Raw genomic sequence first — 26,590 nt, 5'->3', positions numbered from 1 at the left:
TTCTGCTGGAATGCATGAAGCAGGCCTTCTAAGAAGGTCTGAATTTTCACTCCACCCCCAAAATGGCCACACAGGCCCTGGCAGAGAGCTGGCCCACGGGATCCCTCCTCAGCGTGTGCTCGGGGGCTAAGAGCATCCTCTCGCACAGCCCCCACATACTGGGGAGCAGAGAGTGGGCACCTGCGAGTCAGGGAGACAGGATGCTGGGGAACTTCCCCAGGGGAGGGAGGGAGGGGGGAGGGGAGTAAGGGGGCGAGGGGTGCCCCGTACGAACAGCTCGAATTTCAAGACCAGTTTCCCTACTTGTGGAAACCACCAAACACCGCCCCCCAAAACCCACCCCAGGAAGAAGGAAGGAAAAAAAAGAATGTGAGCAAACCCAGCCCTTCTCCCTGTGACAGAACCACCGTTTCTCTCCATCCTCCTGCATGACCTAACTTCAAAAAATCCTGGGTGCAGGGGGAGCAGGGAAGGGGCCTCCTGAAATCCGGGACACCAGTTTTTTTTTGCAGGCTTAAAAACAGATCAATTTTACTCTAAAGTTTAAAATGAAACATACCCCTGTTTGGGAAAAGAATTTCATTAGGAGGAAAATATAATATAAAAATACCCATTTAGAAAGAATGTGCTATTAATTCTTCGCACTCTATGCAGAAGGGAAAATTGCATTTTTATCTAAATGGTTTTTCTGCATAAGCCATTTACAATATTCTTTGCCTCTCTCTAATAGGTCCCTGCTACCATTAGTACTGGGACAACCAGGCTGAGGGCTGAAATCACCCTCAAACACATTTAATACATAACCCCTGAAAATCTATTCCAACAGGGACCTTAGCAAACAGGCCTGGCAGTCCCTTTTTAAGGAAGAAATAAATATTGCTGAGGGAGACTGAGGGCGGGGGGCGGTGGTTAGGAGTGGGGTACCGGTGGGGGAGAGAGGGGACAAGATGGTTTAAGTTAAAAGCAAATGCTCCGGGTCCCTTTAGGCAGCTGTAAAATCACAACGGGTCTTTGGCTGCACGATTGCAACCATTTGCGTGGCTGCGTGTGTAGAGATGTGTGTGCTGGTGTCAGGCACACACACGCACACACACACACACGCGTGCACACACGCGCGCACGCACACACACACACACACACTCTCACGGGTTTCCATCAGACGAACAAACAAGGAAAGGATGAAATTCAGGATATGAAAACAAACTATTTTTAAACGCTAAAGCAAACACGCCAAGAGAGTAATACTGCTATTTTCCCATTAAACTAAGTTCCTCTCAATTTGAAAAGCGAGAGTAATCTAAACAATGCTTCCAAACAAAATGCATGGAGTTCGGGGGTTGTGGCCTCCTTCGTTCTTAACAACGGAAAAAAACCCTGCGTAGGAAAGCAAAACAGAGCAGGGACGGGGCCAGTCCTCTTTGCCATGTCCTGCCACGTCCCACCAAACGTGTCCTCCTCCACACCAGCGTGCCTGGATGTTCAGGCGTCCCCAACTTCAAAATGCAATACTTTTTCTTTTTTCCAAACAGTTAAAAAAAAAAAAGTCTTCCAGTTCTTTCTCTCTTGGATTCCCAAAATAGCTACTTACTTAATACCAAATGTCGGGGAGCTAAATTAATTCATTAAAGAGATGTAGGGACTGTGATGGGCACGGAGCTGGGGGGTGGCGGGGCGGTGGCTGTGATTTCACTGCCAGGAGCCAGAACGCCTCGGGCCGCTCTCTTCCGGCTTTGCTGGGTCCATAAATTCTTCCTTTCAAAGCAGGAGTCCAGAAATGGCATAATTATAGCTGATACAGGTAACAGGTGTGCCCCTCCATCCCTCCCACCCCCTCCCACCACCATCTTCCAGATGAGCTTCTGGAAGATTTAGTGGTCTAGCCTGGGGTGTCGTAATTACAGGAAACGATTCCAGTTTTAAGGGTTAGATAAAGACCCTCTCCAAATTTAAGGCCAGGCACAATGTCCATTAGACTTTAACGGGCCCACATAAAAAAAGAAATTGTATCCTCATCTCTCCAAATGCCTGTTTCCTCGGTGACTCAGGTTCATTTCGGGCTGGCTCCACGCCGAAAATACTCCTGTCCTGCCCTCGTTCCGCAAAGGCAAGGCCCTCGGTGGAAACCGATGTACAAGGAATTAAGCAAATGGGGTCTTGGCCGCGGTGGAGGGGGGGGGGGCAGGAAATCATTCGCTCTAAAACTGTGATGGCCGAAACCCGTCTTTTAAAAAACAAATAACAAGGGAAGTGGAATTTTAACCCATCATCTGGAAGCAGAGAGCCGGGAAGGCTGTGGGGAGCCCAGGGAGGAAGAGGGGGGTACCCCGAGCCGCCCTGCCGAAGAGCCCTCACCATCAAGAGGACACACGCTCCCCTTCTGAGACTCAAGTGATCAGAAAGGCCAAAGCTGAGGGCTGTTTGGCTCTGTTTTGCCTTGTCCCAGCTTTTGAGACTCATGCATACTTTTTCTTCCTTCTTTGGAAGTCAAGCCATGCATTTCTCCAAAAGTTACGCGCGCGCACACCCCCAGCAGCTCCATTTGTCAAGGAAGCAGCATGGAGGGCGCTCCAAAAAGGTTTACGATTCGTCAGTCTTCTCCATGGCAGGACTCAGCTCCCAGGCAATTAACAGAAGTAATGCTCGAAAACTTTCCAGGGACCAAGGCACCAGGAGGAAACCCGTGTCTCCAAGGCTCCAGGAGGCTGGGTTTGCTGGACAACTGGGCTTTTTCTCCCTCCGCTCCCCACCACCTCACAAGTGATGGCTGAACGGGCCACTCGCCCTCTCTTCCTATCCTGGGGAGGTGGTGGGAATTGTAACCGGGGTTCTCTGCTCCGTCTTGGGGAGCGGGGCCCCCACGCACATGCACCCACAATTATAATCCCAGCAAAATGCTTTCCACACTGAGCACAAAATAAATGCTTATTAACTAAACCGACCCAAAATAGTGAAATGTACAAGTAAATTAATCATGCCTCTCCCAGAGGCCTGACAGGATTACAAATTCGGCAAAAATTGACCACACGGAGATCAGTAAGCCTCTACTTAAAACTGAAAGGAGCCAAAACTTTGTATGAGCTTCTTCTTGGGGGGAAAAAAACCATTTATTTGTTCATTTCTTATTAAGACTTCTCAGGCCTGTGTGTGTGTGTGTGTGTGCATGTGCACAAGCAGAAACCGGCAAAAGGCATCCAAAGCTTTATGCCCAGACAATTTAGAAATAGTCACGGCATAAGGATCGTGAAATTGCTCGTGTTTAAAAAAGCCAAATTTTGGTCTACAGCCTCCGTTCCCTCAAATACTAAACAACCACCAAAAGTTACATTGCAGGGGACGAAAATGGTCAATTTGTTTTGAGCCAATTAGGCCTTGCTACAAAAGCATTAAAGGCTGCTGATGGCTGGACCGTGGGTCTCCCTCCGGAAGAGGCAGAAAAAGGAGACCCGAATCTCTGCGGCTCCTTTCCCCACTTGGCTTATCTGGAGTCAGGGAAATCTTCCTCCTGCTGAATTCAACTGACTTGCCTTCCCTTTTTGCCTACCATTCAGAAAAAGGAAAAAAATATACATTGTGTAGGAGGGCGCTGCCTGCGTTTCCAGGCAGTTGGGGCCTGCCTGCAAGGTCTGTGAAAGGCAAGGTTATCCCCAAAGGGGCTGGGTGCTGGGAAGAAAGCCTCAGTGGTCACCTTATGGGGTCACCAGGGGAAAGGTCACTCCTTTTTCCCCACCCCCATCGTCCCTCTTTAATGGAAAGGTCCAGGCCCCTCTGCGAAACTCCGTGCATCTGTAGGGGGCCACATGGGGTCAACTCCTCTGCAGAAGGTGGCCACAGGCACTTTACAAGGGCTTGACCCACCCAGTGTCCGTCTGGGTCTTCGTCCTCTGCCCCCCACCCCCATGCGCCTGCCTCAGCCACTTCCTAACCAAAACCGGGCTCTGATTGCTAAGAGACCCACCATTTCGGCCACCAGTCCCGTGCCGGATCCCTCCACATCTAGATTCTCCCCCAAAATCTGGGTCCATGTGGAGGCTCAAACCAAGAACTTTGTGTGCTTTCGTGATGGCCAACGACAGCCCCCGAGCAATTCAGTCACCCCCAGACTCACCCAGGAAGTGTTCTGGGAATGACTTCCACACTGAGAAATTATTCTGCACTCCTGAATCCCAAGTATCGGTAAATAACATTTCGACTCGTACGGACCCACCTCTCCCTGCTCCACCCACCCATCTAACTACCCTCTCTGAGAAAATCAACCGCACCCCAACCTCCATCCAGGCTTCCCACTGAGGGATGTTTTTCTCTCGCCTTCCAACTCCTAGGCAAAGAGAGCAAGGATATACATATCAGGCCTCTCGGGTCCTAACATTTGCAAAAGGACTCTTCCGACAGCCCACGCAGACAGGGCAGCACCCACTTACTTCTCTGTGAGTTCCCAACCAACCCTCGCTTTCGCAGGAAGGCTGAGCTTAGGAGATTTCACAGCAGGCTATGTTTTCTTCGGACTCCCCGCCCCCTCTCTGATCGTAAGATGGTCCCTCAGAAGTATTTTACTCCTGGTGGTCGTTGCCAATCATTCGACAATGCTTGTGTTCCAAGATCCAAGGGCGTTTGAAAACACTGCTCCACGGTAACTGAAAAGGGTCATATCTTTTTGACACCCTACCCTGCCCTGGATGACTGGAAGCACAGGGAGCAATGGATATGTGTGTGCGTGTGTGTGTGTGTGTGTGTGTGTGTGCCCGTGCGCATGTGTGGGCAAGTGTGTGTGGAGGGGTTCACTCATTAACTGTCACCTCACGTTCCAGGAGCTCCCAAATACAAGCAGGGACACCACACTGGGGCCCTCGCTCAACTCCGGGGCATGCCATGCAAAGCCAGCTGCGTCAGAAAGGCCCGAGCCCGTGTTGGCCCAGAGACCCTCTGGACCCAACCTTTATGATCAAATTAAATCTTGGTGCCCCGACACTTGTTAAATTATTACCAGCGAGAAAAAGGGAAACCTAATTTTAAATCCTCAGAATCGATCTACAATCTACAAGCCACTCGGTTCTCACCAGACCGGCTGCCGGCAGGGGGAAATGGGGGAGACAGGGGCCACTGAGTGCCTCAGGACCAAAGTTAGTCCACGCTTCCTCCAAAGTCTGACAATCGCCGTCTATTTCTGACTAACTGTGGAGATCGTTTTGGGGTTTTTTTGGTTTTTGTTTTTTGGTTTTTTTTGAGACATGCAGGATGAAAGCAAGACCTGGTTCCCTCCCTCCCGGGGCAGTGGCGGTGAGGAGGAGGGGGGCGGTCTTTAAAGCACTCGACTTCCCAAAGAAGTCCACAGCAATGGGCCCCAAATAGGTCTCTGCCAAAGGGTCTCCCTGTCTCCCTGAACCACTCTCTCACACATTTCCTAAGACAAAACCAAACACTGGCACAGATAAGTCAGCCTGCAACCCCGAAAGCCAGGGGCCGCTGAAAGGTTGGGGATCCCAGGGCCAAACATTTCACGAGGAGCCCAAGAATCTTGCACAGAGAGGGAGAAGGTGGGAAAGGAGACAGAGACCGAGGCTTCAGGGTCGGCCAGTGGATCCCACCAGCCATTAGGCTGAGGTCTCTGGACCGCTGAGCTTTAAAGAGCAGAACACCACCAACCTGCTTGGTCACAAGGGGAGCCTGTGTTAGGGTGTTCATTGAGGGTCTTCCCCTTTTGGGGGACAAATCTATTCCACGTCAGATGCGCCTTCAGAGAGAGCCAATCGGTTACTGCGAATACACTCAGACCTCCAAACTGTTAAACTCAATTGCTTTTATGTTTAAAAGGGCATTTGGGTCCGTACGATGATGGATAAATCGTGAAAGGATTACGCACATGATCGCTATAAAGTTCTCCCTCGGATCCAGCTTTGCAAAGAAGCGGTGATTATGAAAACCTACCTGTTTTCTCAGCCAAGAGGGAGAATGAGAATTTGGGACGCCATAGCTAGGACGGACCGCCACTCAGTAGGTACGGGAGCCGGGGGCGGGGGGCGGGCTGCCAGTCCAATGTGGCCTCGTCGGACCAAAGCTCAAAGCCATCAAGAACCTGAAAGAGCCCCTCAGATTTCAAGGTACGGGGGAGGGGGGACCCGTAGCAGTTCCTTCCCTGCTTCCTCTCCTGTGTCCTTTCTCGGCAAACACCATGTTGGGAGCAGACCCTTCATCTGCTTCCCAAACCTTGGAGGCCGCTGATTAAAATGCAGGCCAGCAGACAAAGCGGGCCTCGGCGTCCTGTAAGGATTGTACCCCGTGAGAATGCCGTCCCTCAACCGTCCCTCCTCACTCACACCCTGAGGTAACCGGTTGCCCTGCTGGGGCCGTGTGTCCCCGCCTGCTGTCACGCCGTGGCAAGGCGGCAGAACACGATCAGGGCCACCTCCTCGCTGGGCAACCCAATCGGGCACAATGTGCCGGGGTCCCCAAATCATCTCTTCCTTTGGGTCCCCTGCAGTTCCTCAGGGCCCGCGTGGCGTGGAGTTGGGGACAGTCAGCTGAGCCGTCGTGCATCGAGACACAGAGGGTCCCCGAAGGCAAGGCCGTGACTAATTCGAAAGCCCAGCGTCGTCTCCTCCACGTTGGTACCAAAAGATTACAATAAAGGAGAGGAATTTCCATAAATGAGAAGCAGCGTCCGCTTCCCACAACTGGGAGGGGGAGGGGGGTGGGTGGTGGGCACTGATTCAAAGATTCGTCTCCCGGCTGGAGAGTGGGGCTAGCTGAACGCAGCCAGACAGACACCTCCACACACACACACTCACGCACACAACCCAGCAAGGGGCGATGTGCGTCTGCTACCGAAATACTCCAGATCAAAGTCACCCACAGCCCAGGAGGCCTGGGAGGCCGAGATTTCATAATTAGGATCTTCAAAATCCTCCGTCTATTTTTAGGACTTGTGCTCATTCAGTCCTTTACAGAATCAGAACCTGTCAGCTGACACCATTGAGACTGAAGGTTTAGCAACTTTGTCCACTTGCCTTGGGAAAGCAGATTAAGGGAAAATTGGAGTGGCTGGATGATTTGATGGAGATACACTTGGCCATGCATATGTATATGTGCGTGTGCTGGGGTGGGGGGCGCGTGGGGGAAGGAAGGGCGGGGGGGCTCCTTTACATGTTGAATTGCACGGGGCCTTGCTTTCCTCTCATGGGCCACAGGCAGGCCCAGACCCGACACCCACCTCGCCACGCTCTTTCGAGCCGGCCCCCAGACCACTTCCTTCGGCTTCCGTGTGTCCGAGAAGGTGAGGAAACTTGAAAATTTTCCACCAAATGTCTCTCTTCTCAATCACGCACTCATGTATATGCCAACATCTCCGCCACCAGCAATCAAAACCCACACTCAAATCTGTCCACCCAAGTCGGGCCTAAAAATAGACACCGTCCTAAAACAAACACACCGCTCGGCAAGTCACAATCCCGACTTGAGTCAAAATGATGAAGCCGGTTATTCCAGACCCTCCAGACTGCATATTTGGCTGGAACAAACAGGGGGACAGAGACGGAAGGACAGAGGTACCCCCACTGGTTACAGGGCCTGCCCTCCCTTCATCCCCGCCGGACAGACCCAGGTCCCCTCTGACATCAGAAGGTTTGGGGGTTTATGCTGCAATTTGCTGGGAGGCCTACTGGCCCCCCGCACACTCCCCGTCCCCGGACATCTGATCCTGTGACATAAAAGCTATAGCTTTTTATTCTCTAAAATTAACCAAACAGAGGTAAATACAGTGTTCCTTACTAGGAGTCTTTATCTCCTGAATGCCTTTGGCAAAGCAGATCACTCCTGGGGCAAAGAACACGACCCCATGTGATTGTCGGCCAAGCGGAGAAAAAGGTGATTTTGCTAAATCTTCCAGCGTGGAGTGGGTTCAGGAGAGCCTGTGAAAAATCCCAAGGACATACTCAAGTTTGTCCTGCCAGAGTAGGAAGAATTTCCCCTCCTCTAATTTCACCTGGTCCTCCCGGACTGTTTATTAAAGATGTATATTTTATATCAGCAGAGAGTATCAAGTAACTTCTTGGCAAGGGCAGGATCTATTTTTCAGGACCTATTAAGATTTTCAGGGCCTATTAAGACTCTGTGTGGAAATTTAAATACCTCTGTCAGGCAAACAAAATCGTATCAGGAATCATAGAATTTCATTGCTAGAAAGAGATATTAGATTAACCAGCCCTCGCTCCCTTCCTAGAAACTTCAATAAAATAGAAGTACATTTCAACAGTCCCTTACTTCCGGTCTGAAGGGCCTCACAAGAAATCTAAATGAATTTATATTAAAGAAAGCTATCCTTGAGGAAAACCCTTCAATCTACAAAAACCGTATACATTTATATACTCACAGGTAGAGATACACACATGGAAACAAAACAGAGGTCTCTGATATAGATCGGAAGGCAGTGGCTATTTAAAATCAAAACAGCCAGAAAAACCCAGCGGTGGAAACCACAGCAAGTTCAACACCGATAAGCTTCAAACCCTTAAAAAATCCTTGTCCTTTATTAATATTTAGTAGAAATGCATAATTGCAGATGTGTGTGCTATGTTGGGGTTTTATGTCGGGAGGCGGGCAGAGAAGACAGGTTTATTACAGCCATGAAATATTAAACAAGCACCAAAGAACAGTAGTAGAATGTCCCGGACTAGCCGGGGAGCAAGCTGGCTGGAAAGTCAGCTGCACAAAGGGGGCTCCTATCTGTTTACATTACCCCTGATTAACACCTGCGAAGTTTTGGGTTACATCTTCCGGAGGCGCAAAAGTCACATGAAGGCATGCAACCCGTGCTGGGTGATTTCGCAGGGAAATGGGAAGGCAAGGAGCCTTGCCTTCCCCAAACAAGTCTGAGTGAGCCTAGAAAATTCTCTCCACGCTGTGGGCAGTGGGGGAAACGACTCAGGAAACAGCCCTAGGACCTCCCTCCTCCCCCCGCCCCAGCCTGCTCCATGTCTAAGAAAACTCAGTGTCCACATCCTGCCTGCCTACTATTTCTCAGCCCTGCTTACTGCTGTCCGACCGGCACGCTGAGAGAAGCGTGAAATTCCAAAAATTTCTCCCGCATCACTGTAAAAAGATCATACTTCCAAAAAGGGCAGGATTGCATGCACAAGCATACATGAAGCCCTCTCCTATTTCAGTGTGTGTGAAGGAACGTTTCGAGACGACTCCGGATTTCAGGACAGAGAGCAAGCAACGGAGTGGAAGTTTGGCAGGGATAAACTTATCACAGAATACGGTTAACTCAAGTTTTGAAAATCGTTTCAGGGCCCGGAGGGGGTGAACGTACTTTTTTCAGACTTAATTCCCTTTATCTGCAATCTCTCAGGGCTTTTTTTTTCCTCCTCCTCTGTTTTGGAATTCCTCCAATAGCCACACACCTATTACAAGGATAGGTAGACGATGTTGCAAACTAGTCTCAAATTCATGTAATCCTCACTGATATAACAGATGTCTGAATAGGTCCCAAACTCAAGCTGGCTTTTTTTCTCTTCCCCCCCAGCCCCTCTGCACAACCTCACCCTTCCCCCACCCCAACTTTGTGCAAACAGAACCTCAAGATGAGATGCAGAGTTTCATTATTATAAAAGTTGTTTGGCGGGTGAAGAAGTCGGGAGAAGCGTCATTTGGAGAAGCTCGCTTACCTGGTAGAAAAAAAAAAATCCTAATCACACGTGATCCTGGCCTGGACTTTGCCAGAACTACAACTGGCCACTTGGGTTCCCTCCCCTCTGAAGGACATCTAGACCCCATAAGACAATCTGGGCACGTCCCACTGACTCCACGGCTTGTGCAGTTCTGAAGACTTATTCGTCCTCTCCAATCCCAGCACAGATCATTTCGTTAAATACCGACGAGCATTTTGTCATCGGAGCGAAGAATTTCAGAAACGGTGTTAATATTTAATCACATTAGTACTGGCGTGTTTTACGGCGTGACAAAATAAAATATCATTACCAAAACGGGCTTTGCCCGAGAGGGGGTGGCAGGGAAGGTCTTTGCCGGGGGCCGGAACCTCCAGAAGGTATATTCAAAGCTGCCGGACACCCTGCCTCACGGCTGACGGGCCCACAGGCATGTGTTTAAGGGGAAGCAGAATGTGTTACTTTAAAAATTCTTCTTCGACTCTATTTTGAAGTGGCACACTTCACTCGGATTTCCAGCCAGGGGACTCGGGGGCCTGTTGAAGGCTCTGTGTACCTATTTATACAGCATGTGCAGATGGAGCCACAGGGTGTTATCATAATGAAAAGTTTAATCATCCTTATTTACTACCAGTAAGGGAGCAGGAATCAGATGCAGATACCTTATAAAGCCTTAACTAGCAGCCCCAAGGCTGCAGAAGCTGCGAGTGACCTCAATTCGGGGCTTTATCTAGGAAACTGTCCTTCCCACATCACAGAGTGGAAAACAAAGGAGGTCAAGTGGCTGTCCCTGCCTATGCTGCTAAGGAGGCCAGCCCCGCAGCCCGGTCCCTGAAGGAAGTCCCCCTCCGCGTGCAGGGGAGGGCTGCGGTTAGCTTACAGGGGAAATCAACCCTAAAGTGCCTAGCATCTGTTTCCAAAAAAATATTTTCGCTCCTCTGACTGTGATAATGAAACAAACAAAACAAAACGTATCTTTAGTGACATTTCTTCGTGCACAGCCCGCAATCTTTTTTTTTTTTTTTCCTGGAAAGGAAGATTAGTTGGGCTGGGAAGAGAGGGCTCTGTGACACCTTAAAAAAACAAAATCTTAAAACCACTCAATTCCTCTTCTCCTAGTCTACTGGAGGCCCTTCAGAAGACTCGAAGGCCACCAGCTACTGGTTTTTCTTCACTAATTCTCAGAATCAGGGGTTTTTAAAAAACTTTTCTCACCCCTATTTTGGCCAATATGTTCTTAATTACTGGGAGAGGGGGGAGGGGAGGACGGGGAGGGGGAGGGGCAGCCAGGCCCAGCCAGGTAGAAGTGACAGGGGCTGGGATTTGTGCTAACCAGCTATCGATCCATCCATCGGGAGGTAGGATCGAGATGTTGTGTACAAGAAAATAAAAGAGACGGGGTGGGGGGGGGGGGGAGGCGGCCCTGGGCATGCAGGGTGCGGTGTCCAACTCCATTTTAAAAAGGAAGGGGGGGAAGAAACAGGGAGCAGAAGCGGAGGGTCCCAAACTAACCAATTTATGGCCTTGCCTAGGAGAAGCCTGGAGAATGCTGATGCTAGCCTAGGCGTCTGCTGTGCATGCTAAACACCCAGCTTCAAATGAGAGAGCGGCGTCCCGGGCTGGGCAGGAGGCGAACAAAGAGAAAAGCCGCGAGGCCGCATTCATGAATTAGAAAAACCTAAGCGGGAAAGCTCCCCGGGACGGCGCGGTGAAAGCCCCGAGTTCCCCGAGCCACCCAACTCTGCACGCGCTTCCCCTCCCCCTGTCCCTCCTAAAACCTGCCGGCCACCTTAAACCCAGGGTCGGGAGGACCAGGCACACCAACACCGAGGAAGAGAACTCTAAGAGAGAGCAAGGATCTGGGGCCTCGGGTTTTAAAGGCAGAGGGTTCTATCGGCAGCGGCTGGCCCGGCCTCCACAGTAATATTGGGCCTGGTGAAACCCAGGAGAGGCAACTGGGGCTTAAAAGAAAAAGTGCGGATGGGGGGAGAGGGAATGAGGATGTTACCTAGTTTTAAGAAGCAATTATCTGGGGGGGGGGGGGGGGGGAAGGCCTCATTAAAACAAAATGGTTATCTACTGCAGTCCGGTCCTCTTTTGGTTCAAAACAAAACAAAACAAAACAAAACAAAACTGTTAGTACTTTAACTGCAGTGGGGGTCCATTTACTAACCCCCACCCCACCCACCTTAAAGTCCCCACCCCACCCCCCTCCAACCCCGGGCCTGGTGGGGAGGCTGCGCTCAGATTGCAAACACGAGCTGGGACCAGACATCTGTCACCAAAGCCTGGAGAGATATTGACAAACGCGGGTCCTTTGTGTCTTAAGAATATATACCCACATCCCCCCTACACAAATGATGCCCTGGCTGAGCCAAGCAGACCCCACCCCGGCCCCAGCAACCCCCCCCCAACCAAATGTCAAGGAGATGCCCAGGGAAAGCGGGCCTGCCTCCCACCACCAGACAGGTCTCCAGGTTTCTAATGCAACTCTAATAGTTAAGAAGAGACAAAACAGCTATTCATTAGGAACAAATGTCAAATTAGGCGTTGCCTCTGAGTGATGCTGCTGACGCCAGCTCTGGTAACTTTTTTTTTTTCCCCCTAAAGATGCTGGCATACACAGCCTCAAGCTGGAGGCTCTGGGTGACTAGGAAAAGGTGGGAAGGTATTAACACAACTTCCCAGGTATCCTACCAGGAAGGAGGGGAGGGCAGGGGAGAGGCACGCAATTCCTACAAAGTAGAAGCGGCCCAAATGAGGAGGGTGAGGAGGGGTCTTGGTGTGAAAGGAAAGGGGCCTGCCTAGTGGTCTGAGCACCACCGAGCAGCTCAGCTAAAAGTTGGTGAAGGGACTTCAAGATAATCCCCAAAGGGCTGCCATCTAAGTCCCCATGTGAGTGTGTACCTAGAATCTACCCAGCAGCGCCTGGAGGTTGGGGGGAGGGGCAAGTGGGGGATCTGCCCACAGAGCCCTTGCTGTACCCAAAGGAAGGGTATCCAGCCCCGGGCTGGGCACTACGAGGGCCCTGTGCCCTCCTCAGCCCCAAGGGATGGTCCCCTTGGATGGAGCATTCAAGGCGGAGGCTGAGGCCTGCAGTGGGGGGTGGGGACGGGTCTGGGGGAGCCGAGGAGGGAACAAGCGCATATACCTTCTTTGCTGTTGGGGTTCTGGGGTTTGGCCTTCTCCCAAGGTGCCAGCGTCTTGTCGTCGTCCGCGCCGTCCGCCAAGGCCTTGTCAGCGGGCATGTACCAGGTGGCGCTGTGCTCTGCCATCAGGGAGTCCAGGTCGATGGTGCTCATGGCGCTCTTGACCGCCTCGGAACAGCAGCTGCCCAGCTCGCTGTCGCCATTCTGCGCGCCCGAGGACCCAACGGCGCACTCCCCCTTCTTGCCACCCTTGAGCCCCAGGGGCTGGTCCTCGGAGATGCTGAACTGCTGCCTCTGTAGCTGGATCTGCGCCTGGAGGATCTCCAGGGGGTGGATCTCGTCGGGGGGTGGCGCACCGCTGCTGCTCGTGGGGGTCCGGACCTGCTCCAGGCCCGGCGTGCCGGGATGGCCCGCGCCCCCGCCGTAGCTGTCAGGGGTGGAGGTAGAGGTAGACATGATGCCCAGGCCGAGCGGGGGCGGGGGCGCCTTAGGTCCGTGTTCCCCAGCGCCCACCCCACGGGGAGGGAGTTTGGGCGAGCCTGTCACCAGGGGGCTCCTACTCGCTTTGGCCAGGGCTGGGGGGTTGTCGGAGCTGGACGACACCTCGTCCTCGTTGGCGTAGCTCGTGCTCACCTCGTCCGAGGCAAACTCGCCCACGTGCGGGGAACTCCCGTCCGACTTGGCCCCGCCGTCCAGGGAAGCCATGAGGTCCGACTGGTCCCCCAGGAGCAACTCGGCCCCCTTCCCCCACGACGGCGACGTGAGCGCTTTCTCGTGAGGCGTAGGAGCCCCGCGAGCCTCGCTCGTGGAGCTTCCCCCGACGGCTGCGCCTGGCGCCTGCTGCTGCCCTGGGCTCACCCCAGGCGCGCCCCCGCTGTCTGGCGCGGCCGAGTACTTGTCGAAGAAGGTCCCGGGGCTCACGTGACCACTGTCCCTTTTTCTTCGACCCCGTCCCCGGCCGCCGCCCCCGGGGACCGGCTTGCCGTCGTTCCCGGATGTTGATTCCAGGGTGTAGTTTGGGGAGAGGCTCGTGCCGTCCCCCTGGGCGGGCGGGTTGGGCGGCCCCGAGGCTTTGGAGCCACTGTTACTAGTCCCCGACGGGCCTCCAGGCCCTGGGGCCCCAGGGGTGGTCCCCCCCGGGAAGTAATCCGAGCCCGGGTTGCCGGCCACAGCCGCGCCGTCGGTCTCGTTCTGGCTCAGTTTCCTCTTGCCCTCGGGCGGGTTCTTCTTGTTGAAGGTCACGTTGAGGTTGGGGGCCCCGAGGCTGGCGATCATGTTCTGGCAGGCGGTGGAGAGTGCGGCCAGGCAGCTCTGGCCGAACAGGTTGTCCTTGGAGCTGGGCTTGTTGAAGGAGCCCAGCGACAGCGCGCCCAGCTTACTGGCCGAGGTGCGCTGGCTGGGCTGGAAATCGGGCTGCGGCGGGTAGGCGCCCCCTCCGCTGCCGCCGCCCGTGCCTCCCCCGCCCCCGCCCGCGCTCGGGGGCGAGTTCACGCCCGGGCCGCTGTGTGGCGTGGCCTGCCGGTTCGCCGCGCTGAACGGGAAGCCAGGCTGGCCCCCGAGCGCCGGTGCTGTGAAATCCGGCGGCGGGGGCCTGCGCTCGGAGGGAGCGCTGGGCAGTCCCACCCCAGCCCCGGGCGACTGCAGTTGGCCCAGGCCGGCCAGGCTGCCCCCGAACTGCAGGCCGGGGGAGGGCAGCGCGGGCACGTGGCCCTCTCCGGGCATCCTCAGCGGCTCCTGCAGAGGGCCACGGAACAGCACTCCGGAGCCGCCGGGGGGAGGGGGCGGCGCCAGGCCGGGGTCGTGCGGGCCGCAGTCAGCCGGCAGGCCAGAGCCGCCCAGCCTGCGGGGCAGCAGGTCACCCGGCGGCGGGTGCGGACCTGGGAACCACGCGCTCTCCTGCGCCAAGTGAGGCGCCTGCTGCTCGAAAGTGCCCAGGCGCCCCGCGCCCGCGCTTTCGCGCTCAAAGTTCGGCTGGGCCAAGCCGCCCACCGGGCCACTGTGTACCAGGCCGCCCTGGCCCACGTCCCCGGGGTGGCCTAGCTGAGCCAGGTTCGGCTGGCGCAGCCGCTGCTGCTGATTCCGCGACGCCATCTGCTTAATCATGAGGGCCGCGTTTTGGCGCTGCTGCTGTTGCTGCTGCTGCTGCTGCTGTTGCTGCTGCTGTTGCTGCTGCTGCAGGGACTGGTGGTCCGGGGCCGGATGCTGCAGGGGTGGCCCTGAGGGAAAGCTGTCGGGCACGGGCGGCGTGAACTCGCCGGGGAGGCCCGAATAGGCGGAGGGCGAGAGGTGGTTGTCCAAAGCGCCGTTGGGCATGCTGCCGTTCCACGAAGCACAGCGGTCCACTCCCGCGCTGCCCGGGAAGTCAAAGCGCGGCCTCTTGGCCACGTTCATGTAGGGGGGCGCGTCGAAATGCTGCAGCCGCTGGTTGGGCGCCTGCTGGGGAGGGGGGTGCTGCATGTTGAACACAGGCTCCGAATAAGGGTGCATGCTCCGGTTCTCCAGCCGGTGGATGGGATACTCGAACTGTGCGTGCTGACTGGGCAGCATGGGGCCCCCGTCCTGCAGGCCGCCGCTGGGCGTGCCCGCCTCGCCCTGCTGGGGCCGCGGGAGCGCCGGCGGGCACGAATTTTGTCGGACCAGAAGCCCGGGTGGCGGCGGCTGCTGCGGCGGCGGCGGCGGCGGCTGCTGCGGCTGCTGCGGGGGCTGCTGCTGAGGGGGTGGCGGGGCCTGCTGGGGAGGCTGCATTAACGGGTGCCTGGAGCCTACTCCCGGCTCCAAACCCACCGGTATCTTGCGGGCCCCGCCGAATCTCTCGAAGAACACGCCGTGCTGCTGCTGCTGCTGCTGCTGCTGTTGCTGTTGCTGCTGCTGCTGCTGCTGCTGTTGCTGCTGCTGCTGCTGCTGCTGTTGCTGCTGCTGCTGCTGCTGGGCGTGCATTTTGGACAAGCCCACCATGCCTGCAGCTCTGGGCATGGCAGAGGCACCGGGGAAGGAGCCCCCGGGAACCTGGCGACCCGCCGCATAATGAGGCAGCTGCCCTTCGGAATCGGAGGGCGAAAACATGTCGAAATGTCCTGAGGGCGCCTCGCCAGGGTAATTGTATTCCAGCGAGTCGACGGCTCCTTGGTTCGCCACCCTTCGGGGCTCCAGACTGTGGGAATCGGAGCCGCTGGAGGCGGGCAGGCCGTGAAAGGAGGCGGCTCGGTTAGGGCTCTGGTCCAGCGGCAAGCATGGGGCAGGCACCGCATGGCCCGAGGCGCCCGAACTGTGGAAGTCCGGGAGGTTCCCGGGTCTCTGCGGGCCGAAGCTCTCGGGCCCCTGGCTCTCCGCCATGTGGTCATAACCCTCAGCGAAGGGCGGCTGGCTGCCCAGGCCGGCGGCGGCGCCCCCGTAGCCAAGTAGGCGACCCCCGTGCAGGCATGAGGCCCCTGGGTCCGGACCGCCGAAGTTGCCCCCAAAGTGGGGGTGATGTTGATGGGGGTGGTGGCCTCCCGGGTGGCCGTGGTGTGGCTGCTGGCCTCCAAAGAATCCGTGCACCGGCTGTGCCTGCAGCCCCCCCGCGTGCAACTCCGAGTGACCACGCGCGTGGAAGCCGTAAGGCTCCATGTTCATGCTCAAGATCGGGGGCTCGCCCAGCGCGCTCATGGCAGGGTCCACGGGGCCAGGGGGTCCCCCCGCGTGGAAAGCCGGGGCCTTGAAGTGGGCATTCATGCTTAGTCCGGCCTCGTTAAAGTTCCTTTCGCCCTGGCCAGCGTTCCTGCTGTTGATCTGGGGCTCGAATTGGTCCAGCCCAAACATACTTGGCGGGGGGCGGGGGGATCAATAGGGCATGACAGCCTGCTCTCCGCGGCGCGCCTCCGGCCAGCTAAACGTTCCGGCCCAGGGTTGGGCGCTCCGGGACGCTCAGCACCGCGGGGGCGCAGTGCGCACGGCCGCCTCGCTTGCGTGTGGAGGCTGGGGGCTATCAGCTCCTCTCCCGAAGCTCTGGCTCTGCCGGACCCGGGCCTCTCACATCTTGCAGTGCCGCGAGGCCTCCAGGAGCCGTGCTGGGGGGCCCATGCCCCGGCAGTTGGCACAGACGCGGGTGGGTTTGCGCGGAGGGGACGGAGCTGCGGGCGAGTGGAGACAAAAAGTTAAGTGGGGGGGAAGGAGGCGGGAAGGAGGAAGGGAGAGCGGAGCGATCACCTTCTTAAGTCCGATCGGGGTCGGGTGGGAAGCCCCAGGACGTCTCCCGAAGCCTCCTGGAGTCCGTGGCGGAGCTGCTAAGGGGCCGAGCAAGGAGACCCTTCAAAGCCGTGGCTGGCGCCGGGGCATGGACAGAGCAGTCCCTCCCCGCCCCCCCGCCCCCCGGAGTCCCCGCGCTCCGCAGCCCAAGCCTCCGCCGAGGACGATCCGCTCGCACAGTCTCCGTCGGCCCCGAGCAAGCTGCTACTGTTTCTTCAGCGGGTCGGAGGGCCGGACGCTCGGCTCGGCATCACGAGTGCGGGCCCTGAGCCGAGGGCGAAGCGGGGCTGGGGAGGCGGCGGGCGCCCGGGGTCCGAGCCGAGGTTTGAGGGAAGGCGCGGTTTCCCCTGCTCCGCGGCGGGTGCTCTGCACCCCGGCGCGCCGCTTCGCGGCCACGTCTGCCGCCTGCCGCTTCTGTCCTCTTCTATTCGGTCTCTGAGTTCGAAGGGGTCTCCGCGCCCGGTTCCAGGCGCGGGCGGGCAGCGAGACGAGAGGTTGGGTCGCTCCGAGTCTCGGATTCCGTGCCTCCGCTCCGAGGTGCTTCGCGAGTCCCCCTCGGACCCGAGGAGGGGGGTGTACGCGGGTTGGGGGGCCACGCTGGGCGAGCGGGCTGAGGCGTTCCGGCTACGCTCTACGAGCCCAGAATGGGGGGGCGGGGGCAATCCTGGGGGGGTCCGTGCACCCCTCTCCTGGCTGGCGGGGGGGCTCTGCGTGGGGCGTTCCGAGGGTCTCGGCTCCCCTCTCGGTGTCTGCCTCTCGCCCAGCGCCGGGAGAAGCAGCAACAAGTTTTGCATTTCAGCAATCAATTTCAGCCATTACATTTGCACCAATCAGCGCAGCCCGAGCTCCGGTCCCGGGGCGGGGCTCGCTCTTAAGGTGGTCCTGGTTGCTGGCTGCTGAGGCCCCCGCCATGAACCCGCACTTCGCCGGCTCCGGAGTACCCTGCTCGGGTTTTGCCTCGGGGTCCTGCGCCAGTGCGCTGGGGGGCGCGCCCTGGCCTCCTGGCGCATCGGGGCGGAGAGGGCGCCGGCGGAGAATGGCGGGAGCTTGGCTTTGTTCGCCCCCCTGCCCACTCACACAGTTCCCAACTCCCCACCCCTAACTGAAGCGAGACCTGCGGGTTGGGCAGGGGGCGGGGAGGTGGGCGGTAAGCGGTGCGGGGCGCTTAGACAATGGGGTCGCCAAGCAAAGCTCTCGGACTGAGCACGGAAAGTCGCTAAGAGTCAGCTGCGCTTCAGCCCCGGGGCGAACCCTCGGGTCTCCACCGCTGTCTGCCTACTAGTGGCACCCAAGTTAGCCGGCCCTCGGATTTTCCTGGAGGTGAAAGCAGACGGGGGATCCCGAAGTTAGGGTTCTCCTCGAAAGACCCGGGCGCTTGCTCACTCCTCACTAGGGCGCGCACAATTGTTCCCTGCCCGGGGTTCCCCGTTCTCGGTCGCCGGCTTCCGCCCAGGGGAGCCTTAACCGCTTGGCCACTTGTGGGGGGAGTGTGGAGCGGGGGGGGGGGGGGGGGGGGCGGTGTGCACCTCGGATGAACGCAGAGCCAGAAAGAAGACCCGCGCGCAGAAGGTGCACCGACCCGCTGGAGCATCCTACCCCGGACACCCGGGCCAAGGCCCAGACCCTCTGCGGGCGCGAGGTTGGCCTCCTTAAGAGATCAATTAAACTGAAGAGGCCAAAGAACGGAATTGGGTTGTGATACTAAAATCAATAAGAGTAATTTAATATCTGCCCTGCTCTTTATGAAATATTTATCCCAATAATCTTAGTTAAAATGTTTAGATCTTCCTGATCCCCACTGAGGCTGAAATCTATCTTGCAATTAGAAGTTGGGAGTTAGAGGGGATGGAGGGTAGGGAAGGTGTTTATTCTGTGTGCCTGCGTGTGTGTGTGTGTGTGTGTGTGTTTTCCTCCCTAAAGTGCGTGTCAGGGAGGAAGGGGGAGAAGGCCTGTAATTTCCCTTGCCATAAAATAGCGCCAGGCGATTTCGCTAGCAGACCAGCATTCTTAGGAGAAGGGGAGGAAAAAAAAAAAAAGAACTTTCTTTGAAGTGCCCCTGATATCGCTATTAAATCTAAATAAAATTAAGCATGGTGTATAAAAATGCCTTTCCCCCCACAAAAGAAAGTGTTTATCACCCAAGTCTGTCTAGCGTTTGCTAAATTGCGCATGAAATCTGAAATGAAATAAACGTTATAATAAAACCAACCCCTGAGCCCTTTTTATTTAAAAACCTCAGATTAAGCACTCCACCGTCGCGGGCGGGAGTTAAAAAGTTACCACGTTGTGTGCACACGGATTCATCGCTCCCTGGAGTCACTGCTGGGAAGGCAGACTCTGGGTGTTCCAGAGCCAAAATGCCAGGGACACGGCTCAACTTCGGGTGAGGGGAGGACAGCGACCGGGGTCTCTTGAGGGACTCCGGGAGAAAATAACACCCTTCCCAAAAAGAATAAACATGAAAACAGGCAATAAAAACTTGCAACTTTGAAACTCAGAGAGCCAAAGCCAGCTCAGATCTAGGGCCCTTCCTGGGATCTTCCTGTGGTGGATGTCTACCCAGATCTTTTTTTCTTTTTGAAATTAAAAATGAAAATGACCCCCACCAAAAATGGGGTCCATAAATAAGCATCGAGAAGAAGTATTTGTACAGGGCGGTGGAGTTTTAAAAGGATTTTTCTGCAGGATCAGGTTGTTGGTCTGTGATTAAATATTGATTTTGTGTAATTAGTTTTCATGTGAACTATCCTCTTGCTGATAGCTTAGAGGTTTCAGAACTAGAAAGAAATGGAATCGGACATGGAAATTATTACTTAGCAAAGTGACAGGGAAGTGGGAGCCGGAAAAGACTGAGGCTTGGCTGATTTAGGCACAAAGAAATAGAGGTACTGGGTGGGCCTCCAGAGACCCTACCCACCCACCCACCCAGGGCCCCAGGCCAGAGCAGGTGAGACCCTGAGCTTCCTGGTCAGGAAGGGGACGGCTAGAGGGGATGGTGGCCAAGGGGAAGACCCAGTTTGGGCAAAGGCCCGTGCAAAGCTCCTGACACCTGGTCACATACCTCATCCAGAGCCATCGGTGCCGGGTGCTGTGCGTCTCAGGAGGCCCTCTGTGAGGAGCATTATGTCTCCGTGCGTGTCTGGAGGAAATAGTGGCAGTCGGACCTGTCTGGAGACCTGGGTGGGCCAGGGCAGTGGGAAGAATGGCCCACAGACCTGCAGTCCGGGGAGCCCCCCATTGGGGTGTGTCCTAGGCCAAGGCATGACCTCACACAGGGGTGGGGGTCCCCTGAACACCTGGGCAGGTTTCCTGTGGAATAACTGTGTGCTCCAGGGAGGGGGTGTGGGACTATTTTTCTGGGGCTGTTTCCAAGAGTTCAGTCTACAAGGTGTGTGAGCGTCTGAAAGGAGGGTGTGTTTGGGGCCTGGCTGGGTTTCTCTCCAGGATGTGTCTGGGTCACCTTTCCGTAATGTGCGGGAGGGCGACGTGCGGCTGCGTCCATGTCTTCAACTGGGCGAGCGCGGCAGGGCACCTGCGTGTATCTGGGTACAGGCCTTCTCGGGTCTCCGGGTGTCTCTGTGAGTGTCTCCAGGAGAGGTGCTGTCTGTCCCCCAACCCTATGCCTCTGCTTGTGTGTAACGCCTGCGTTTGTACCCGCGGCTCTGTCTCTGCTCGAGCATGTCTGTTTTCTCTGTGAGTGTGAAAGTGGACATCGGTGCCCATGGACGTGCCGGTGTGTGTGCCTCCACGGGGTGGGTGCCCCTGCGTGTGCCTGTGTGCGCGCTCGGCCTGCAAGGGCCTGCAGTTTCTTTGGAACAGACACATTGCCCCCTAGCGCTCAGATGACTCAAAGTCCCCACGGCGCAGAGCCGGGAGCAGCAGGGTCCACCCCCAGACCCTCCTCCTTCCTACTCCCCTTCCTCCAGCCCTGCTCTCCGAGGGGGGCTGCATGGGCCGCATCCAGACAGGGGGGCCCCCTGGATGGAGAAAGGGGACAGCTGAACTGGGGGCCCCAGAGCTAAAGAGAGCCGCTCCCAGCTCGTGACAAGCAGGGGGCTGCCTGGAATGGCCCCCAGTCAGCTACTGGAACCCTCCCTACTGGGGCTGAGAACCTGGCATTTTCAAAAGAGCCCAGGAGCCCCAGTCTACGAGGGGGCCCCCACCAGCCAACACCCCATTCAACAAAAACGCAAAACAACCGATACTCAACACCCTTCACCCAGTACACACCCTGCTCTCACGCCCGCCCATCAGGTCCCCAACACCAACACAAGCACACAAACGCCCCTGTACACACTCACACGTGTGCTTTCACATGCATATCCATAGTAGACGTTTGTGTACACAATCACACGTGTGCATTCACACACACACACCCATAGTGGGCGTGTCTGTACACACTCACATGTGTGCATTTACCACACATCCATAGTAGACGTGTGTGTACACACTCACATGCATGCATTCACACACACTTCCATAGTGGCCATGTCTGTATACAATCACACGTGCATTCACACACCTCCATAGTGGACGTGTCTGTACACACTCACACGCGTGCATTCACACACACCTACGTAGTGGACATGTCTGTACACAATCACACGTGTGAATTCACACACACCTCCATAGTGGATGTGTCTGTACACACTCACGCATGCATTCATACACACCTACGTAGTGGACGTGTCTGTACACACACACACACATGCATTCACACACACCTACATAGTGGACGTGTCTGTACACAATCACACGTGTGAATTCACACACACCTCCGTAGTGGATGTGTCTGTACACACTCACACGTGTGCATTCACACACACCCATAGTGGATGTGTCTGTACACACTCACACGCATGCATTCACACACACCTCCGTAGTGGACATGTCTGTACACACTCACATGTGTGCATTCACACACACCCTCATAGTGGATGTGTCTGTACACACAGTCACACGCATGCATTCACACACACCTCCGTAGTGGACGTGTCTGTACACACTCACACGTGTGCATTTACACACACCTTCATAGTGGACGTGTCTGTACATACATGCGTGCATTCACACACACTTCCATAGTGGACATGTCGGTATACAATCACACGCGTACATTCACACACACCCATAGTGGACGTGTCTGTACACACTCACACGTGTGCATTCACACACACCTCCGTAGTGGACGTGTCTGTACACCATAATGGCTACTGGGGACGGAAGGCTCAGTGCTAATTGCTTTACGTCCAGGGTACCACTTCCTCCTCAGAAGGGGCCCGCGAGACGGGGGCTCTGAACCCATTGTACAGATGAGGACATGGAGCCTCACACCAGCCAGGTGAGTCTCCCAAAGTCAACCAGTGGCAAAGCTGGGATTCTGCGCCACTCCACCTGGCCCTGAGTCCCGGCGCTTAACCGCTGCCTCAACGTTCAGGTACAGCACTTAGCACGTGTCAGGAACAGGGGTAAGCGCCAAGAAATGTTGGCTACCTTTATCACAACTCCACTACTATCACTATTTGTATTATTGTGGCCGTGACGAGTGTTAGCAGTCTCTGTGGGTCCCTCTCTCCCACACAAACATGAGAAAACAACGCCCACGCCCACATACATCCTCAGCCTTTTCTGCCCTAACCGCCTTGCCCTTTAGAGCCTGGGAGCACGCAGGACTCCCAGCGGGCCCGAGTCTCTCTTGCAGCTAGTCTCCCAGGAGCCCCGGACGGGAACCTACTTTCCCCAAGGCCAAGGGTACAGCGTCCACGGAATGACTCCCTCTCCTGAGTCACCGGTGGAAAGGGCAGGAGTTTTGGCATTCCATACCCAGATTCAGATCTTGTCTTCCCCACTTTTGAGCTGGGCAACCTTGGACCACATACTTCCCTCTTCCTGGCCTCAGTTTCCCCTGGTGGAAAGGGGAATGAATGACGGCCAGTGCGGGCGGATCGTAAGGTTTGGAGGCAACGTTTAAAAAGTGGCCCAGAGCCTGAGAGATGCCCTCTCTTATTACCATTATTGTCGTTATTATTTCTTCTGTGTTTGGATCCGGGGAAGCGGAAGGCGAAACAGTGATCCCAGAGAAATCGGATTTATCTGACAAATCAGTCTTGCCTCACCAGCCAGTCTTTGAGGGAAAGGATGACTCTGTTAGGTGGTCGCCTCAACGTCCCTGACTTCACACACTATGCTGGTGTAACCGGGGGCAGGCCCAGCACCTGTCCAGGGAGGACCCAGGGCTGAGGCCTCCAGGAGGGCCCAGGTATGGCCAGGGCAGAGTACAGTAGCTCGCTAGAGGTTGGAAGGGATGAGACCCTCAAGGAGCCACAGGCTGCCGGTTGCTAAGCAACCACATCTCCTCCCTCTCTCTATGCACGATGCCCAATATTTGGAGGGGGGGGTGTCTCTCCTCCATCTGTCCATTGAATAAATGTATATCGAGTGCCTACTATGTGCCAGGGCTCAGGAAAAAGTGGAAGTTGCAGCCCCAGCTCTCAAGTCAGACCAAAGAAACCGCCTCGTAGTATAAGCAAAAGGGACTACATTACACGCTAGAAGGGGCAAAATAACTGTGGTGGGAGGGAGGGAGGACAGAGAGGGATTCCCAGAGGTGGGTTTGGAAGGTAGAATAAAACTTCAACGACCAGCACAGAGTCAAGGGACTTTCGAAGCAGAGACATCTGATTACGGTACGCGGGGGAGGTTTGGGCAGCACTTTGTTCAGGGCTGGCTGAGGGAGAGGCTTGTCTAGAGGTCAAGAGATCAAGAGGGTCTGGGCTGAGAGGACCACAAAGGCATCTGGGAAAGTTTGCACATCGTTCTGGGGAATGATGAAAGGGTGTTAAGCAAAGCCAAGTGACACAGTCAGAGGTGAGTTTTAAAAGATCTTTGGAAGGTGCCTGGGTGGCTCAGTTGGTTATCGGCTCAGGTCACAATCTCATAGCTCATGACTTCAAGCCCCACATCAGGCTCTGCACTGACAGTGTGGAGCCCGCTTGGGTTTCTCTCTCTCCCTCTCTCTCTCTGCCCCTTCCCCACGCTCTCTCTCTTGCTCTTTCAAAACAAACTGCTTATTTATTTATTTTGAGACAGAGAGAGAATCCCAAGCAGGCTCCACACTGTCAGTGCAGAGCCTGATGCGGGGCTCGAACTCATGGATCTGTGAGATCGTGACCTGACCCAAAATCAAGAGTCAGATGCTTAACCGACTGAGCCAGCCAGGTGCCCCAATAAATAACCTTAAAAAAAAATTGTTTTTAAATAAAAGATCCTTGGAGACCCTGAGGGTCTCCCCTTTCTTGGCTTTCCAAGGTGGACCCAAAAGCCATCCTCACTGCTTTCCCTGGAAAACAGAGCCTGGGATGGGGAGAGTGACGTGCTTGTCCCCAGGCAGCCAGCACAGAGCCAGGCAGTACAAGCCGGCTTCCCCATGTCGGGGTTGTTTGCACGGACAGGGGCCCCCTCACTTCAGTGACTACAGATGCTGTCACCTGTTGATTAGGACTTCCCACCTGGCCCTCAGCTGGAGGAGGCCTAGGGACATTTACAAGGTGTCCTAGGTTCGAAGCCCAGTTCCCCCACCCCTGACCGCACGACCATGGGCAAGATCGGGACTGGAGCTCCAATTTCCGAATCCGGAATCATACCTGTCTCCAAGGGTGTCAGGGAGGCTGAAAGCACCCAGGTCACACAATGGAATATATATTATATATAATTATTATATTACATTATAGTGCCTCATATATTATATTATGTAGCTATATATTATATTATATATATTATATTATATTATATTATATTTATTATATTATATTATATAGCTAACCTGTGAGGTGAGTTCTATGATTTTTCCTATTTTATAAAGGAGGAAACTGAGGCACAGAGAGGTGAAGGGATTTGCTCCAGGTCACCCAGCAAGTAAGAGGCACAGCAGGACTCACACCAGACCTGGCTTGACCCCCCCATCGGCCTCTATACCTGTCCGCACTCTATGCAGCCTCGGCCCCCGCCCCGGGGTCTGAGTCCCCCAGAGGCAGGAGGGGGAATTGGCCCAGCCAGAGAAACTCCTCCTTCCCCTGCCCTTGGGGACCCCCAGCCTGGGTTGAGGGCCCCCTCCTTCTCTTCTCCTTCCTGCCCAGCCCTGCTCCCAGAGGCCTGTAGGGCCCGATCACAGCACGTCAGTATGACAGAGCCAGTGATCTTCCCCTTGAACCAGACCTGGAGAACTGGCCGCTTTGCTGCTCACAGGGCTGGGCAGGGCCACCTATACGGGAAAAGAGCTCTTGCCGCCAGAAAGCATTACAGCTTCCCGGGGACCCAGGCACCCAGGGGCCAAGGCTGTGACCTGCTTCCAGCACTGGGCCGTCCTTGAAGCCCAGCCATCCCCGGCACATGCTCCCCTCCCATGAGTCTAGCTCAGAGCCAGTACCCGCAGGCTTAGCTGTGACCTGGCAGACCAGAATCGGGCCCACTGCTTGAAGGTATGAACACTGATAAGAGATGCCTCTCTTCTGAGCACAGAAACCCGCCTAGGCTTCATTTTATCTTGAAAGAGATCCTAGGAGCCGGGTCCCTCCACCATCCCTGCGAACTCGCTGGAGCCCACACGGCAGGGCCTGGTCTCAAACCGCGGTCCACAGGATCCCCAAGCTATCCGGCCAATCTCTCCATCTCCGAGGTTTTCTCTTCCCCCAGACAGCATCCAGCTCTGAGCTTCTATTTTCCATTCTCTAAGTGTAGTGTGCTGAACCCAGGCCCCAGTCCCAAAATAACTCAAACCAGCTCCATGGGTTGGAACCGAAGTCCCGGCAACGCCATCGCCTGGTCCAGCCTCCCTCCAAAAAAGTTCTCTCTCCCGCAACAAAACAACAGAGACCACGCACGAGGCGTCACGCACCACACGGTGAGTCAGAAAATTCGAAAGGTCAGCAGCATTCATAATTATGCAACAAACCTGTTTAGCATGATCCCCCCCCCAGCCCCCACCGCCTTCATTCCCTCCCTGCAGCAGTCAGCAGGGCGAGCTCATTACCGCTGAGAATCTAGCTGGCAAACCAGCTTCGTAAACGGAGTCAAACAAGCATATACATACGATGGGAAAACTTTGGACCAGCCAGTCGTTAGCCAAAGCCTTTCACATTACTTTGTCTGTTCCCTCACCCCCGCTGGGGAAGACTGCAACATGGTGGGGTCTCCATTGGGGTTGAGAGTTGGGGCACTGGGGAAACCACTCCAAGGCAGGGAGAAGGTCACCCAGACTTGGTCTTGCAGCGCCTGGGGCCGAGGACTCCTTCCAGGGATGATTCCTGCAAGGACCTGGAGTCTGCAGCCTTGTCCCGTGGGTCAGTGGCAGCGACAGCCGCTGGGGTTTGCCAGCTGGATCCCCTTAGCTTTCCACTGCGAAGGGAAGGGGCGGGCTGGTGTGGCTCAGAGCATCCCACAGATGTGAGATCTGTGACCTTGGACAGGTCATTTGCCCCCTGTGCCTCAGTTTCCTCATCTGTAAAAGCAGATCCCAGCATCCCTACAGCAAATGGTGTTTGTGTGAAAAAGATGAAATGA

At 55.6% G+C, this 26,590-nt stretch overlaps 1 protein-coding gene across 1 annotated transcript in view; it reads right to left on the bottom strand.

Annotated features, from left to right (window-relative positions):
- The window catches only part of MN1 (MN1 proto-oncogene, transcriptional regulator), a 48,254-nt gene extending 30,429 nt beyond the window's left edge, over positions 1–17,825 (bottom strand). Inside the window, exon 1 of the mRNA XM_043558047.1 lies at positions 12,811–17,825. Within this exon, the coding sequence (XP_043413982.1) occupies positions 12,811–16,606 (3,796 nt within the window). The 5' untranslated portion in view covers positions 16,607–17,825. The remainder of the gene's footprint in view (positions 1–12,810) is intronic.
- Positions 17,826–26,590: the final 8,765 nt, after the last annotated feature.

This window comes from Prionailurus bengalensis, chromosome D3 (genome assembly GCF_016509475.1).
Source record: "Prionailurus bengalensis isolate Pbe53 chromosome D3, Fcat_Pben_1.1_paternal_pri, whole genome shotgun sequence".
NCBI classification, from domain to species: domain Eukaryota; kingdom Metazoa; phylum Chordata; class Mammalia; order Carnivora; family Felidae; genus Prionailurus; species Prionailurus bengalensis.
The sequence above is the reverse complement of the archived record's forward strand: the minus strand, read 5'-3'. Positions and strand labels throughout refer to the sequence as shown.